The 14,136-nt window shown below is 36.8% G+C and overlaps 1 protein-coding gene across 2 annotated transcripts in view; it reads right to left on the bottom strand.

Moving 5' to 3' along the window:
* Positions 1 to 3,913: 3,913 nt before the first annotated feature.
* The window catches only part of LOC129779275 (peptidyl-prolyl cis-trans isomerase FKBP2), a 78,283-nt gene continuing 68,060 nt past the window's right edge, over positions 3,914 to 14,136 (bottom strand). For both annotated transcript variants that reach the window (XM_055786669.1, XM_055786670.1), the window contains exons 3-5: positions 10,632 to 10,720; positions 10,377 to 10,564; positions 3,914 to 4,711 (exon numbers count right to left, since the gene is read on the bottom strand). In XM_055786669.1, the coding sequence (XP_055642644.1) occupies positions 4,529 to 4,711; positions 10,377 to 10,564; positions 10,632 to 10,720 (460 nt within the window). In that variant the 3' untranslated portion in view covers positions 3,914 to 4,528. The remainder of the gene's footprint in view (positions 4,712 to 10,376; positions 10,565 to 10,631; positions 10,721 to 14,136) is intronic.

The raw sequence follows: 14,136 nt of genomic DNA on the forward strand, positions 1-14,136 counted from the left end.
CATCTAATAAAAGCGAAGTGAATGGAATCGTTGAACGATTTCACTCAACAATTGCAGAAATGTTTCGCTGTTGTAGATCGAAACATGAGGGATTAAGTAAGAAAGAGTTGTTTAGAGTCACTGTAGCACTTTATAACGACACTATTCACTCTTCAACCAAGATGCGACCCAAAGAAGTATTCTTTGGAATAAAAGAGGGAGAGGTGAGACCGAGTAACATTGAAGAAATTGTTAGGAAAAGGAATGAAATATACAATGAAGCAACATTAGCTCTCATTAAAAAACAAAAACAAGATTTACAGCACCACAACAAAAACAAGGAAGCTGACCCATCACTGGAAGTGGACGAAACTGTATACGTCGCGCGCCAAGGGGTCAAAAGTAAAACAAAGGATAAGTATAAACGATATCAAATCGCAAGAGATAACACAAAAACCTTCCAAGATCAGAATGGAAGAACGATACATAAAACAAAAATAAGACGTCAAAGAAAATGACGTCTCGAAACCCAAAGTAGTACTCACATATTTCTCTATTCCAGATTAGCCCTTGATGTTACAGCAGAAGTGACGATAACAGACCTCTCACGACATGATGGAATAATAGCATTTAGCGAGAGAGAAGCGAAGATTATCACATCTCAACATTTCCATCTCCACATCGTGGATTTGGAAAAGTTCGAAAGTAGTTTCACCAACCTCCAGTATACGTTACACCAGTTCGAACGACAAAATTTCACGAAACCATACCTTAAAACATTGGACATTAGGATGAAACAAATTTCCGACAATTACAAACAGTTGAAACCCATACACCGACAGAAACGAGGACTCTTAAACCCATTAGGAACGTTTATCAAATCATTGACCGGCAATTTAGACGACGACGATTTACAATTAATCCGACAAACGATAGAAAATTCAAAAACCAAAACCAACACACTTATTGACAACAACAACCGACAAATCAGAATCAATCAGGAATTCGAAGCTAAAATTAACAATTTAATTAGCCACGTAAATGAAAACCAAATTGAGGTTTTAAGAAGAATATCGAGAATTGCCAATAACGTAAACACAGAATATGAAAATCATTTAAAAGGAATAGTTCACGATCTATTTTTCAATCTAGATCTACTAAACAACCAACTAAGAGACATTTTTGAAATTGTACAACTATCGAAAATAGGGATTTTATCTAGGGCAATATTAAACAATAATGAAACAGAGTTTGTACTAGAAAAGTTAGAAGAACAAAATATTCACATTAACAATATTGACCAAATTTATGAATTTCTTAGTATAGAAACACATCATGAAAGTACAAAAATAATATTTGTGATCAAGATCCCAATATTTATGTCAGAAAAGTTCCAATATATTAGATTTGAAACATTACCAAGAAAAAACAGAATTATATCGACACCCTACAACTCAGCTGTTCTGAGTAAAACACTGACACTAGGAATAAATAACGAATGTACAATTGTTGAAAATTATAGAATTTGCCAAAGACAGGAGCTCACGAATTTAACAGGCGACGGTTGTATCGACAACGCATTAAGAGGAATCAACGCATCTTGCCCCTACGAGGAACATCGCATCGGAATGGACATTAAGCCTATCGACGACCACACGCTGATCGTGAGAAACGCTGATAAATCCGTTCTTCTGGATTCAAATTGCAACATCAAATCGAGACAGATAACGGGAACTCTACTGATCAAATATCCAAACTGCTCTGTTTCAATCAATGGAAGCAAATACGACGACAAGAGGACAATTAATCATCACGAGATCAGAACTATTTCAACAATTGGAGTGAACTTTCAGCCAACAGTAATCTTCAACCAACCTGATCTGCAACAAGTAAACCTGCTTAGAATTGAAAACCGAGACCACATCCATAAACTGCAAAGAGACCACATAACACTGCAACATACTACGATTGGATTCCTGATTCCACTCGCAGCCATGATCATAGGATTGGCAATCATGAGCCTGAAGAAACATATTGGAGTATACACCACACCACGAAATGTATCAACAGAGGTAAAACCCTATGCTAACACAAAAAGCATGACATCTTCCCTCTCCTCAGATCAAACCCAACAAGACAAATCACTAGAAAACCCAGCACAAACAACTTCAACGATACTCGCAGAAGTTCATCTATGCAACAATCAACAACAGCGGTTTCAATTCTAGCAGCCTCATCGAATTGTACCTCCGAAGAAAACAACTTAAGATTCGAGACGAATCTTCATTAGGGAGAGAGTAGTTAACACCCACATCCCCATGTACTACACGAACAGATCAACTAACCACCGAACAACAGCGGTGACCCACTTCCAATAGAGCTAACGCATCAGTTCTCCGGGCGACACATGAACAAACAGCGCATCATCATTGACGGCGCATCGACCTGAATATTTGCACCGTCAACATCATCGATACCAACGACCCATCGAAACATCGACCTATCGTTCGATACACAATCCTAAGGCTCAGCGCTTTGGCCAGGTCGAAGTCCACCACGATCGAGCTCACCGGAACCAAACTGGAGAATCAGCATAACCGTACGCCGCGTTAGGGAACTCAGCTCAGGCTAATTAGTAAGGAATAAAGTCAGTCATAATTCGATGTTCAAGTGAGGTAGTTCGTTTATAATTTTTTAAAAACCTTCCCAAAGGCCCATCATCTTTAACTTATATATATACTAAAGGTGTGACCGTTTCGTCAATAAGTGCGCGAGGGGCAACGGTATAAATATACAGAAGACTGTGGAAAGGGATTTGACTGCAAAACGCGGGGAAAATATTGCAATCACCAACCGACACCGAGGGTCGATTTGTTCTCTTGAGCTGAAACATAAAATAAAATAAAAGAGCTAGCCTTTAACCGTAAAAGACTTACCTTTCAACTTTTCAATGCTCTTATTGCCACCAAAACAATCCCACACACAAGAAGCAAAAAAAATTGCAAAACATTGTTGATTGTTTACACACACTGCGGCTGATGGCCAAGATGGCTGAAAGGCCTTTCTCATAAGTTGCGGTACCGTATTGTATTTATCGTGCTCTGGAGGTACGTGAAAGGCCGTTGCTATGTTAATAAGCCACACAATTTGGAGGAACCTAAAGAAGTAATAACTATGATTTTCAACAGCATCAAAGTCGTAATGTTAGAGTTGTGCATGAAGAATTTTGTTCATCGTTTAAAACGCGTTATCGAAAAAAGAGGTGGTCACATCGAAAATGTCCTAAAATAAGCTTTATTTTCGTTTTAAAAAATAAAAATCGGTTCACTTTTGTAGAAGTTTTTAAAATTTGTTGCGTGAGCGTTTGATCTGAAGAACCTTGTATATCTAATAAATAACTAATATCGTAGATCTTTTATCTTTCGAATGAAGTCAAACGAATGTCATCCGGCAAATAGACTCAAAATCTTGTACCTCCAATGTACCGCTATCGTTTTCAATACTTTGAACTCCCACGCTAGTGCAGCAATGAAAGACGTTACCCTATGTCGAAATGCTATAGATACTCTTGGTATGATTCTCATAAAGAAGAAGCCATGTCAATGGATCTCAGATGATCGCGAAGCTGTTGAAGACGATGGCCGCTCTAGAAGATCTTCAACAAGCTGATTGATAATTGATAACTGATTTACATTTTAAGGCTGTCAGACAGATTGGTGACAAACGTGGTCAAGTGAAACTATTTCAGTTAAATCACTCGAATGTCCATACCAAACTTTGCTCTTCTATTTCTTTTGTCCTGCTAATTACAGAAGTTTGATTACTTTTTTTCTCACTTCAATAGATGGGAGAAGATGAGAAAATTGATTTTTGAAAACATTGTAAAGAAAGGATATTTTCTTTTCATTCTCTACAGACACCACCCTTCGCCAACCTCATGTCTATATAAAAAGTCTTTATTTTTCATTCTTTGTGTGATATGTCTCGTGTGTGTTTACGTTGCACTTTGTCGGAATCGAAACAAATACGATTTTTGTGACATTTACATATCTAACCTGTGTTTTTCCCTAATGCGATTCAACAAATCAATTTCCTACTTTGAACGGATTCAAAACAAAATCATTTTTTATTTATTCATTGCCTACACATTTTTAACGTATGTACACAGACGAAAACGGAGTTCTTTTAGTCTTGTGTGACAAACACACTTTTTGTTTTCTGTTTTTTTTTTCTACTAACGGAATTACGTAAACTTGTACACTACTTTCTACCTAGTAATTATTTGCAAATGTAGTTCCACGTAAACAAATAAATAATCTACTCTTCGTACGCATAAAAATTAAGTTCCATAACGACAACGGCAGGGGAACGAATAAGAATAAAATCTAACAACAGAGCGGTGTGTTATTGCAGCGGTTCTCTTCGAAAATAAAAACTCTGAGTTTTCCTTTTTCCCTGTGGGGGAGTCATCTCAATTAACATTCTTGGGGGCGAGCCCCGAGATAATAAAAAAAGAGTGGTGATGTTGTTGATACGACCGTGAACACCTTTACAGCTCGTCGTGCTTGGGACCGGAGAATTCATCGTGTGAGATGAACCCATTCTTGTCCTTGTCTTCGTGCTGGAAGATTTCTTCCACCAGCTTGTCATGTTCGGCGATCATGTTCTTGATGTCCTCGGACTCCTGGCCTCCGTCGGCCGCCACCATCTGCTTCTTGAGGTAGTCACTGACCTAGAATTGAAAGATATATTGAGTTTTGAATTATTGATATCATTATAATGAATATCTTGAGTTGAGAATAGATTCCAATTTGAGCGCTGTTTATGAAGAATGTTTTTTTATTGTAAATGAAATACCATGAAGCTCCTATATACCAGCCAGTGCATAATTCCGCTCACTTGACATAAAGTACTGCATTTCACACTAGCTCCATTATTTCTTCTGATAAATTATTGTTGTGTATACTTACAAAACTATAACTATTCGTAAAATTGGCAACCAAGTACTATTAGTTACGCTTAACTATATAAATTTCAGCCAGTATCGTTCGTCGCCCTGTCATCTTTGTTGTTTTGCTTAGCAAAGTGGCTAACAACATTGTTTACAGTTGTTATCAAATTACAAAGTGTAAAAAACTGAAAATCGCTGGAAAATAATAAAAACTGAACGATACAGTTGCTTTGATTTAATAATTTTTTCACATCTTCTTATTGAAAATTCGATCGAATATCACCAAAACAAACATGGCTCGAACAAGGACACCCCTATTACTACTTGTTTCTTATTTCACCCAACAGATTTCATTTGCTATAGTACTATGAGTAGAACAAATTACGGTCAGAAACGCATGCGATATGATAGGTCGAAAATAGCAGACGCTGTGGAAATGGTGAGAAGCGGATGTCCCGTTCGAAAGGCGGCCAAGTTGCATGGAATTCCGTATTCAACACTGCGCGAGAAGATCTTAGGAAAATATTCCAGGCCAGGTCCAGGCAGGCAGCGAAAAACAAGTTGAATTCCCCGTGGACACAAAGAGATTAGTGTCAAGCAAAATGCAGCGTACGAAAATCAGCTCATCCCAATCCGTTTAAAAACGGAATACCGGGTCGTGAAAGGGTCAATGCATTCCAAGGGTATTGCCAAAGCATCGTGCGACCGTTTCTGAGCCACAAATCAGGAACTGGGCAAAAGCTAAAAGAATATTGGTAGAAAAATCTATCCCAATAGTTGATCAGTTGAGTCACTATTCTACAGATTCGATGACATATCTTTAGGAGGTAATTGTAAAATTTATGTAACTTTGTTCTTGTATTCTATGATTTGAACATTTTTAGAAAAAGAAAATGTAACATCCACAAAAATGGAATCGTCGATGAGAAGTATCCCGAAGAAACGCTGTTCTTATGTACGGAAACATCCACTAAATACCGCCTTGCAAAGCCAGTTATGCCTGCCGTAGCTCCCAGCCATATAGAAAATATATGGATAACATCAAAGAAGCCAATACAATGATAAAAAAGGATAAAACAAAAGAAAAGATATGGAAGGCAGAGAAAAAAAGAGCTGAAGGTTGTAGGATAAAAGAAACAGACGAAGAATTAAACGACCTAATACTACTGTAGTTGATTCTAACTTATTTAACTTGTTTACAACATAACAAATTGTCAAAACTTCGATTTAAAACGATTCATGTTTATAACAATATTGGTTGGGATTAGGAACACTAATTAACGGAATTAGGAAAAATGATGTTTTTGCCGGTTGGAATTAGGACCAAAAGATGCAAAATGTTTTCCCTCATTATAGGTAGTATGAATGCAGCAACACTCTCATCTGTGTGTTTATCAGTAGTGGAATAAATTCCAAGCAAGTAGCACGTTTGAGCACATTATTCACAAGCAGGCAATAATTTTTAGAGTATACAAACGTTATATATTGTCTTAGCTGAGCGATGTACGGCTACATCACAGTATGTGGTTTTCATTTCTGGATGCCATTAATACTTTTCTTCGATTATAACGAAAGTGCTTGACATCGGTGCTATTGGATATTTTTGGCAAGTACGTCCCGTTTTTCAGTGGTGTTCAAACATGTGTGAATAAAAAGTGACGAACCAGCTCAACACTTTTAGCCACTATAATACAGAAAAAATGTCTGAATAAGTAATAAATTCAAACATTAATGAATCAATTGTTGAAAACCTCTGACTTTCTAGAACTTCTAATGTACAACGAGAGCGGTTTTTCAGAAAATAACATAATCAGCCTGGTCAGCTTCCGGGGGAAGCTATTTTCCATTATTCTTCATAACTCCTTCCGTGTTATTCAATCACTAGCTGGCCCGGCAAACTTCGTCCCGCCCAAAATTTGTGTTTTGTTATCAATATCGCAGAACTGTTCATTGATTGATCTTCTAATCGACCCCGTTGAATTTAACTTTTACTATAAAATTCCTAGTACTTCTACCAAAACTCATCATTATATGCCAGATTATTTTCAGACACAATTCTCGTTCAATATTTCTCAACCACATGCAAATAACATATTTCTCCGTTACATGGAATAAATGGTTGATACAGAAAATATTATAATATAAAGATAGACGCCGCCCCCCTTCCACCATTAGATAGGGGGGAGGAGTGTCTATTCACCATAGAAACGTTTTGTGCCCCTTAAAATTTTCATATGCCAAATTTGACTCCATTGAGTAGTTCCAAATAAAATCGACAAATGACAAAAAAAGAGTATTTTTGATTCGAATGAAAGTGTGTATTCCGTTTGGGTTAGAGGAAATATGAGTTTTCCACAGCAATTGGGATTTTTTTGACTCAAGCGTAACTTTTGAAAAGGGCGTATCGATTTGAGTAAGAGAAATCTTTGATAATTTATATCTAAAAAAATATGAGTCGTACCGTAATAGTGTGTTGGAATGAGTTATAGAGTATTGTTGACTTAATTTGAAAAAAATATACACTGAGAAGAAAAATTAGCACTCTTTTTTTTTATTTACAAAATAAAATTTTAATTTGCGATATCAAAAAAAATGTTTTTTTAAATATTTTTTTCAATTTTTTCATAAGGAGTCATGTAGAAAATTAAAAAAATGGGCCCAAGATGGTAAAAATATTTTTGTGGAACATCGAATTTTTAGGAATTTTCGAAACTTCGAATTTTTGTATGTAAGCAATTATTGTTAGCCACAAATTATGAATTCTGATGTGATTTAAAACAAAAAAGGTTATTATCAATCTCCTTCTAAATGCAACCATTCTCGAGATATTTAAAAAAATATTTCTAATTTATAATCTTTTTCATAGTAAATAATCTATTTTAATATGTTTGTCGTGTTATACCATCATGTTAATGAATTTTATGAATTTTCTTATAATTCCCAACAATTTTTTTGATTGATTGAAGTTTGTATTAAGATAAAAAAGATTTTTTTAGTTTCGTTACGTTTTGTATTAACCCACATGTCTTCGAATGTTTCGTAACGTAACTCCTAAACATATGTCTTTACCATAATGATGTATTTGGAAAAGTTGTTGGAAATTATAAGCGAATTCATAAAATCTCATAAACATGATATTAAAAAGACAATAAATTACAAATATTTTTTCAAATATCTCGAGAATGGCTACATTTAGAAGGAGATTGATAATAACCTTTTTTGTTTTAAATAACATCAGGATTTATAATTTGTGATTAAAAATGACTGCTAACATACAAAAACTCGAAGTTTCGAAAATTCATAAAAATTCGATGTTCCACTAAGTTCGTCAAAAATAGTTTTACCATCTTGGGCCCATTTTTTAAATTTTCTGCATGACTTCTATTTTGTATGAAAAAATTTAAAAAAAATTTAAAAATATGTATTTTGGATATTTCAAATTGAATTTTTATTTTGTAAATAAAAAAAATAGTACTAATTTTTTTCTCAGTGTACATTTTTTTCATATTCAACCATCAATACTCTATAACTCTTTCTAAGACACTATTTCGGTACGACTCATAGTTTTTGAGATATAAATTATCAAAGATTTCTCTTACTCAAATCGATACGCCCTTTTCAAAAGTCACGCTTGAGTCGAAAAATTCCCAATTGCTGTGAAAAACTCATATTTCCTCCAACCCAAACGGAATACACACTTTCATTGGAATCAAAAATACATGTTTTTAAAATCTGCATTTTTAGGACGATTTCATTTGGAATTGCTGCATTGCTTGATTATTTTTCGAGTTATGCAGAAATTTGTGTTTCATTTCTATGGAAGCTCTCCCCTTAGAAAGGTGCGAGGAGTGTTGAACCACCTTAGAAATGTTTCTACCCCTTGAAACCTCCACATGCTAAATTTAGTCCCGTTTGCTTGATTAGTTCTTGAATTATGCAGAAATGTATGTTTCATTTGTATGTCACCATCATCAATCAACTGGCACGCATTGGATCTCTGTGAGTTCCAAGCTTCTTTTTTTCTTTTCTTTATTCTTTTTATTCACTCAAAAACAAACTCAAGTTCAAACAACAAATGATAAATTTTCATCTTACTCATTTTCTGACATTGAGAATTTCTCGAGTGTCGACAACTAGGAAAAATGTTGCATCAGTCGAATTCTCCTATTTTCTCTACCCCATTCAGTTTCGATGATGTACATATCGCTGAAAACATGCAGATGGAACTCATTGAAACGCAGTGTGATTCAAAGTTGCGTTACAAATTTGAAAACAATGATGTCTTGGATTTCTATTACAGATTTGTTCCATAAGCGTGATTTTCAGAACTAATAACACATGCTCATTTGATTACTTCTTTGTTTGAATCCACAAATATTTATTAGTTATGAAAGAAGTGAAATCAAAGTCGCGGAACAGAATATCTAACAGTCAGTCACTATCAGTGACTATCTCTCACATCCAAGCTGATTAAGATAAAATGCTCAAGAAAAGTAGTTCGAGTGAAATCGAAACGATGTTGGAGTATGTTTGTATTTAAGGATTTTCTATATTGAAACAAACAAAAAATATTGTAAAAACTTTTTGATGACTGAAAGAACGTCCAATTTAATCGTGATACCGTATTTACATTATCAAGTATAGCAGTATAATTATGTCAGTAAAATCGCGACTGCTCTCAGCAGAGAAATTTAGAGCGAAGAAAAGTGTTAACACTGCAGTCGTGTAGTTCGATGTTCCCCTTCAGTCTCACTAAGTTTCGTGGTCGCATCAGTACTTATTCGGTTTCCTAGCAACGATAAAGTTCGGTATGTACGAGAAGCGTGTGGCAATTGCCACGTTATATAAGTGCGGGAAAACATCAAAACAGATCTACGAGTTGCTCAAATCAATTAACGATTCGTGTTCCGTACACTACAACAGTACAAAGAAACAACTAGAGACTAGCAATAAACCTTCCAGACTTCATCTCCGCAAATGATTGGCCATTTGGTAATCCATCGGATTATTCACAGAATTACCAATCGTCAAAGAATTCTATCGAGAAGCTGCTGCGATTAACGATTGGCCTTTGCGTTTGCGACTTTGCGTGTTGTTGAACACGTATATTTAACATTTCATTAGGAACAGTAGTAAGAAAAAAATCATTGCGACCCGCGGCTAAGATCTAAATTCTAATGCGGGCCGCACCATGTCTATACCTGGCCACCACTGCTATAGAGTGAGAGTTAATATGAATGACACTGTAATTAAAGTGCCGCGCTTTGTCTAACTTAACACCAAGATATTTGATGGGGAGGCTCGTAATGTTCTGTAATCCATCGTCCCTGGATAACATATGGATAATATAATGTCGAACTATCAGAAATCATCATCAATTAATAATCATAGCTCTATCAAAACCGGGAACGTTTAACCACCGATCAAAACCAAACGGAACACTCACCTCCTCACGGCTCAGCTGCATGTCCTTGTTCTCGTCGATCTCCTTGAACACGTTGGTGGTTGGAGGAGAATCGCCAATGTTGATCAACTCAACGTCAAAGACCAGTGTGGCCCCACCGGGGATAACATTTCCGGCTCCCCTCTCGCCGTAGCCGAGTTCCGGAGGAATGGTCAACTTGCGCTTCTCGCCTGAAATAGGTTAAAATCGATGAGAGCGTACTTTCTATGATCGAAAAGAGAAAAAAATGCTACTCACCAACGCACATGTCCGTTAATCCCTGATCCCATCCTTTGATTACTTGTCCGGCTCCCAGCTGGAATGTGAACGGCTGGTCGCGGTCGAAGCTGTAACGAAAAGGGGAAAAATCAACTTTAATTCTATAATTTCAATTTTCGTTGTAATACAATTTGGAGAGCCGGTCGGCCAGACAAGATACGGTGTTACGGCGGAACTGCGGCCAAGCGACCAATGTTTCATTACTCGTAGACGAGTACAAACACACTCACAAATCACCAACACGGAACAGACCCTAATTCATTTGCAAATAAACTATAAATGTAAAACTAATATGGATGTGAACGGTCGGAAGATGAGCAGCGTTTTATTTCCGGTTGGGGCTCCTCGAGTGTTCCCGCATTCGTGCAGCATGTGATTTTCCCGGGAGTGGTGGGAGGAGAAAGTTTGCCCGAGTGGTTTTGTTTGCTTCTCGAAAATCATGTTTTGCCTCGTGTCTAGGTGGCTGTTTGTCGCAAAGAACAGCTGCTCCATTGGAAAGGGTGTGAAAATCCTTTAGTTATTATTTTTTAATTAAAGACAAATATTAACATTGGGAATTTTAAACTCTTTCCTTCATGGAAATTCCGATATGGCGCACAATATAACATGATATTTATATTCGGGTGAAGAAATCATCCCACCACTTAAAATAGTCATCAGTCAAGAGTTAGCAATCGCGCGCTCGAGTGGATATGAAAAATTGTTGCACTTGTACCCTATTCCCAGGTGGAATCCCGCTTTATGCTGTGGATGGAAGCAGGATCTTGTGCTCATGGATACGACCATATCATATTCTTCCTCGACGTGGAGGCTTAAGATTTCAGCAACTGTCGGTCCGGGACAGGAGCAAACAACATATGCACAAAGCCTGGGATGCTCACAAGAAGTTCGCTTTATTGCCGATGCCGCCGGTCCTGGGATCGTTCTTTTCTCACACTCGACTCGATGCTCGCCGCAGAGTTTATCCTGTCTTACACAATAATTTGTTTATTTTGTGCCCGCTCTCGCAGCGAAGGAGGTAAGAGGTTCAAGTAGCGCAATAGAACAGAACACGAGACAAATTTATCGCTCAATATGCACCCGGCGAAGCAGCTATCCACCGTCAACTCTGAACCGTTGGCTGAAATCCCAGAAGAGGTGACAGACACAAACCATCGCTCAAGTCCTGAGTGATGGTCCCGAGGCTTAGCAATGCTCATGACTCGCGGTGGTAAATTGAGCAAGGAGTCATTTTTCCACCACGCGCTCGTTGTTTGGTACGCGGTATAATTGAGGCGTGTTAAATATTAATGTCTCGAGGAGATCGTTTGCCGGATATTTTGTGGGGGAACGCCGAGAAAAAATATTTTCCATCGGTGTAGGTCTTGGTAAACAAGGCTTCATTTCTAAGGGAATAGGAAAATTTTAGATGAACAACATTCTCAATTCCTTTGATTAAATACAACTCTTACATTGATTTTTTATTAGATAACACCTGCAATAAGGTAAGGGAGGAGCAGCGAGAAAACCGGAACAATCTTTTTTTAGAGACAGAGAAGAAATTAATCCACCACACAAGATGGAAACCGGATTTCTCAAACTCAACTACTCGACAAAAGGCCTCTCACGCTATTGCCAAAACCAGCGGGATAGTGCAAAAAAATGCCAGTGATGTAATCCTCGTCATGATGCATTCGCACATTTCGCAGGAACGAACAAAAGTGAAAGTCCAGCCCGAGGCGGCGGCAACGCTAAGTCACGGTGTCATGGTGTCTTGTTATGAGCAAGCATCTCGTTTTTTCCTGCTATCAGTACTTGTGGTGACCAGAAGAGTCAAGACTCTTCAGATGTGCTGCTGTATAGGGTAACTGGTTGTTTTGTTTTCTGAAGATGCCAATCGTAATGAAAATGTCAGTTCAAGTAGGGTTTTGCAATTAACTGAGGATTTTTTTTTCTATAATATAATCATTAAAAAGTAAAAAAAAAGTTCATCTTCGTTAATAGACAAATGATTAATTGACTGCAACTTAAACAAAACTTATATTGGAGAACATACGGTTTCTTGATTCGTTCAATGAAAAACCTGTTAAAATGAAATGCTAAAATGTTAAAGTTCACAAACCTTACGAACAAGACAATGCTTATCCATTTTGTTCCTCGGTAAAATTTAGCCCTATAGTGATTGTGATTTGTTCAATATGAGTTTAACCATCATACGATATGATTGATTTGGTAAACAAACGACGACTTGTTAAAGTTTTTTTTTTATAAAAGGGATGATTCAGTTATGGTCACGTTTCGTGACCTGGGATTACAGTGAACTTCATACACAAATTTTACGATTCCTCGGCATTTCCAAGCTTTGCATCTCTTTTAAGGCACGTTATGGCGCATTTCGGTTTTAGACTAGCCTTATATAACCATGTAGTATCCGAATGCTCGAGAAGTAATTTCGTTTTTCCGACCAGAGAGTATATGGGAACTTTGGGTGGAATGCGCCGTGTCGGTAAAACGCCCTGAAAAATCATGGAAAACGCAGTAATCGGCAGGATTTTACTGCGCTTATAACTTCCTTTTTTCATTATAAACACAATTAGTTGTATCGTAGCACAAAAAACCACGTACATCTTCATAAAATAATGATATATAAAAATAATGCATGATTTCATGCAATTTTGACCACTTCCGTCATAAGACTTTTGAAGCATAAAAAACTTATTTCAATTTTGTAAACTTCAAAACATTCTCAAATGTTACCAGAGCTATCGATTTAGTTCCAATGAAAAAATGTTTCAAATCATGTATTATATCAAAATGCAATTTTCTAATCCATCTTATAATAGGGCACATCGCTCCAGTATGGAGATTAATGAAGAGATGAAGACTCAGATATTTTCTGCAATTGTTTTATGCCTAGATGGTTTTCTGAAAAGCATAAAACCATTTTAACATATCTTTTCTTGTATTATGTAATAAAATCCAGAACTAACACAATCATTACAACATTTCCTACTACTAAAACCCATCCATTATTAAGAATAATACAAACCTTCGAAACACAATAAAAACTCATAAATATAACGACCAAAAGTCTGGTAGTCCATTTGTGAACAGCGGCACGTAGCAATATTGTTATGAACAGCGGCACATATTAATACGAATGTAAACACGAATGTTGGTTTTAGAATTCCTCGGCGTTTTCGGGTCGACTACAAAAATGCCTCGAAAATTCGAGATCATTTGATGATCCTAACTGGAAGAATCATAATGGAAGCGGATGGTATAAGCAACGAATAAAGAATTATCCGAAATAAACGCTTCGATGTCGTTTGACATTTTGACCCGTTGTTGTGGTGCATTTTGGACACGCTTATGGGCATTTTACCTCGCTTATTTGAGAATGGTGTAATATGAATGCGTTTAGAATTTTCGTTATTGCTGTTCGTTAGCCTATTCGTAATCGTTCTTGCTCATGTCATTACAAAGAAAACAGACGTGGCTACGT

Source organism: Toxorhynchites rutilus, chromosome 3 (genome assembly GCF_029784135.1).
Source record: "Toxorhynchites rutilus septentrionalis strain SRP chromosome 3, ASM2978413v1, whole genome shotgun sequence".
Taxonomy (NCBI): Eukaryota; Metazoa; Arthropoda; class Insecta; order Diptera; family Culicidae; genus Toxorhynchites; species Toxorhynchites rutilus.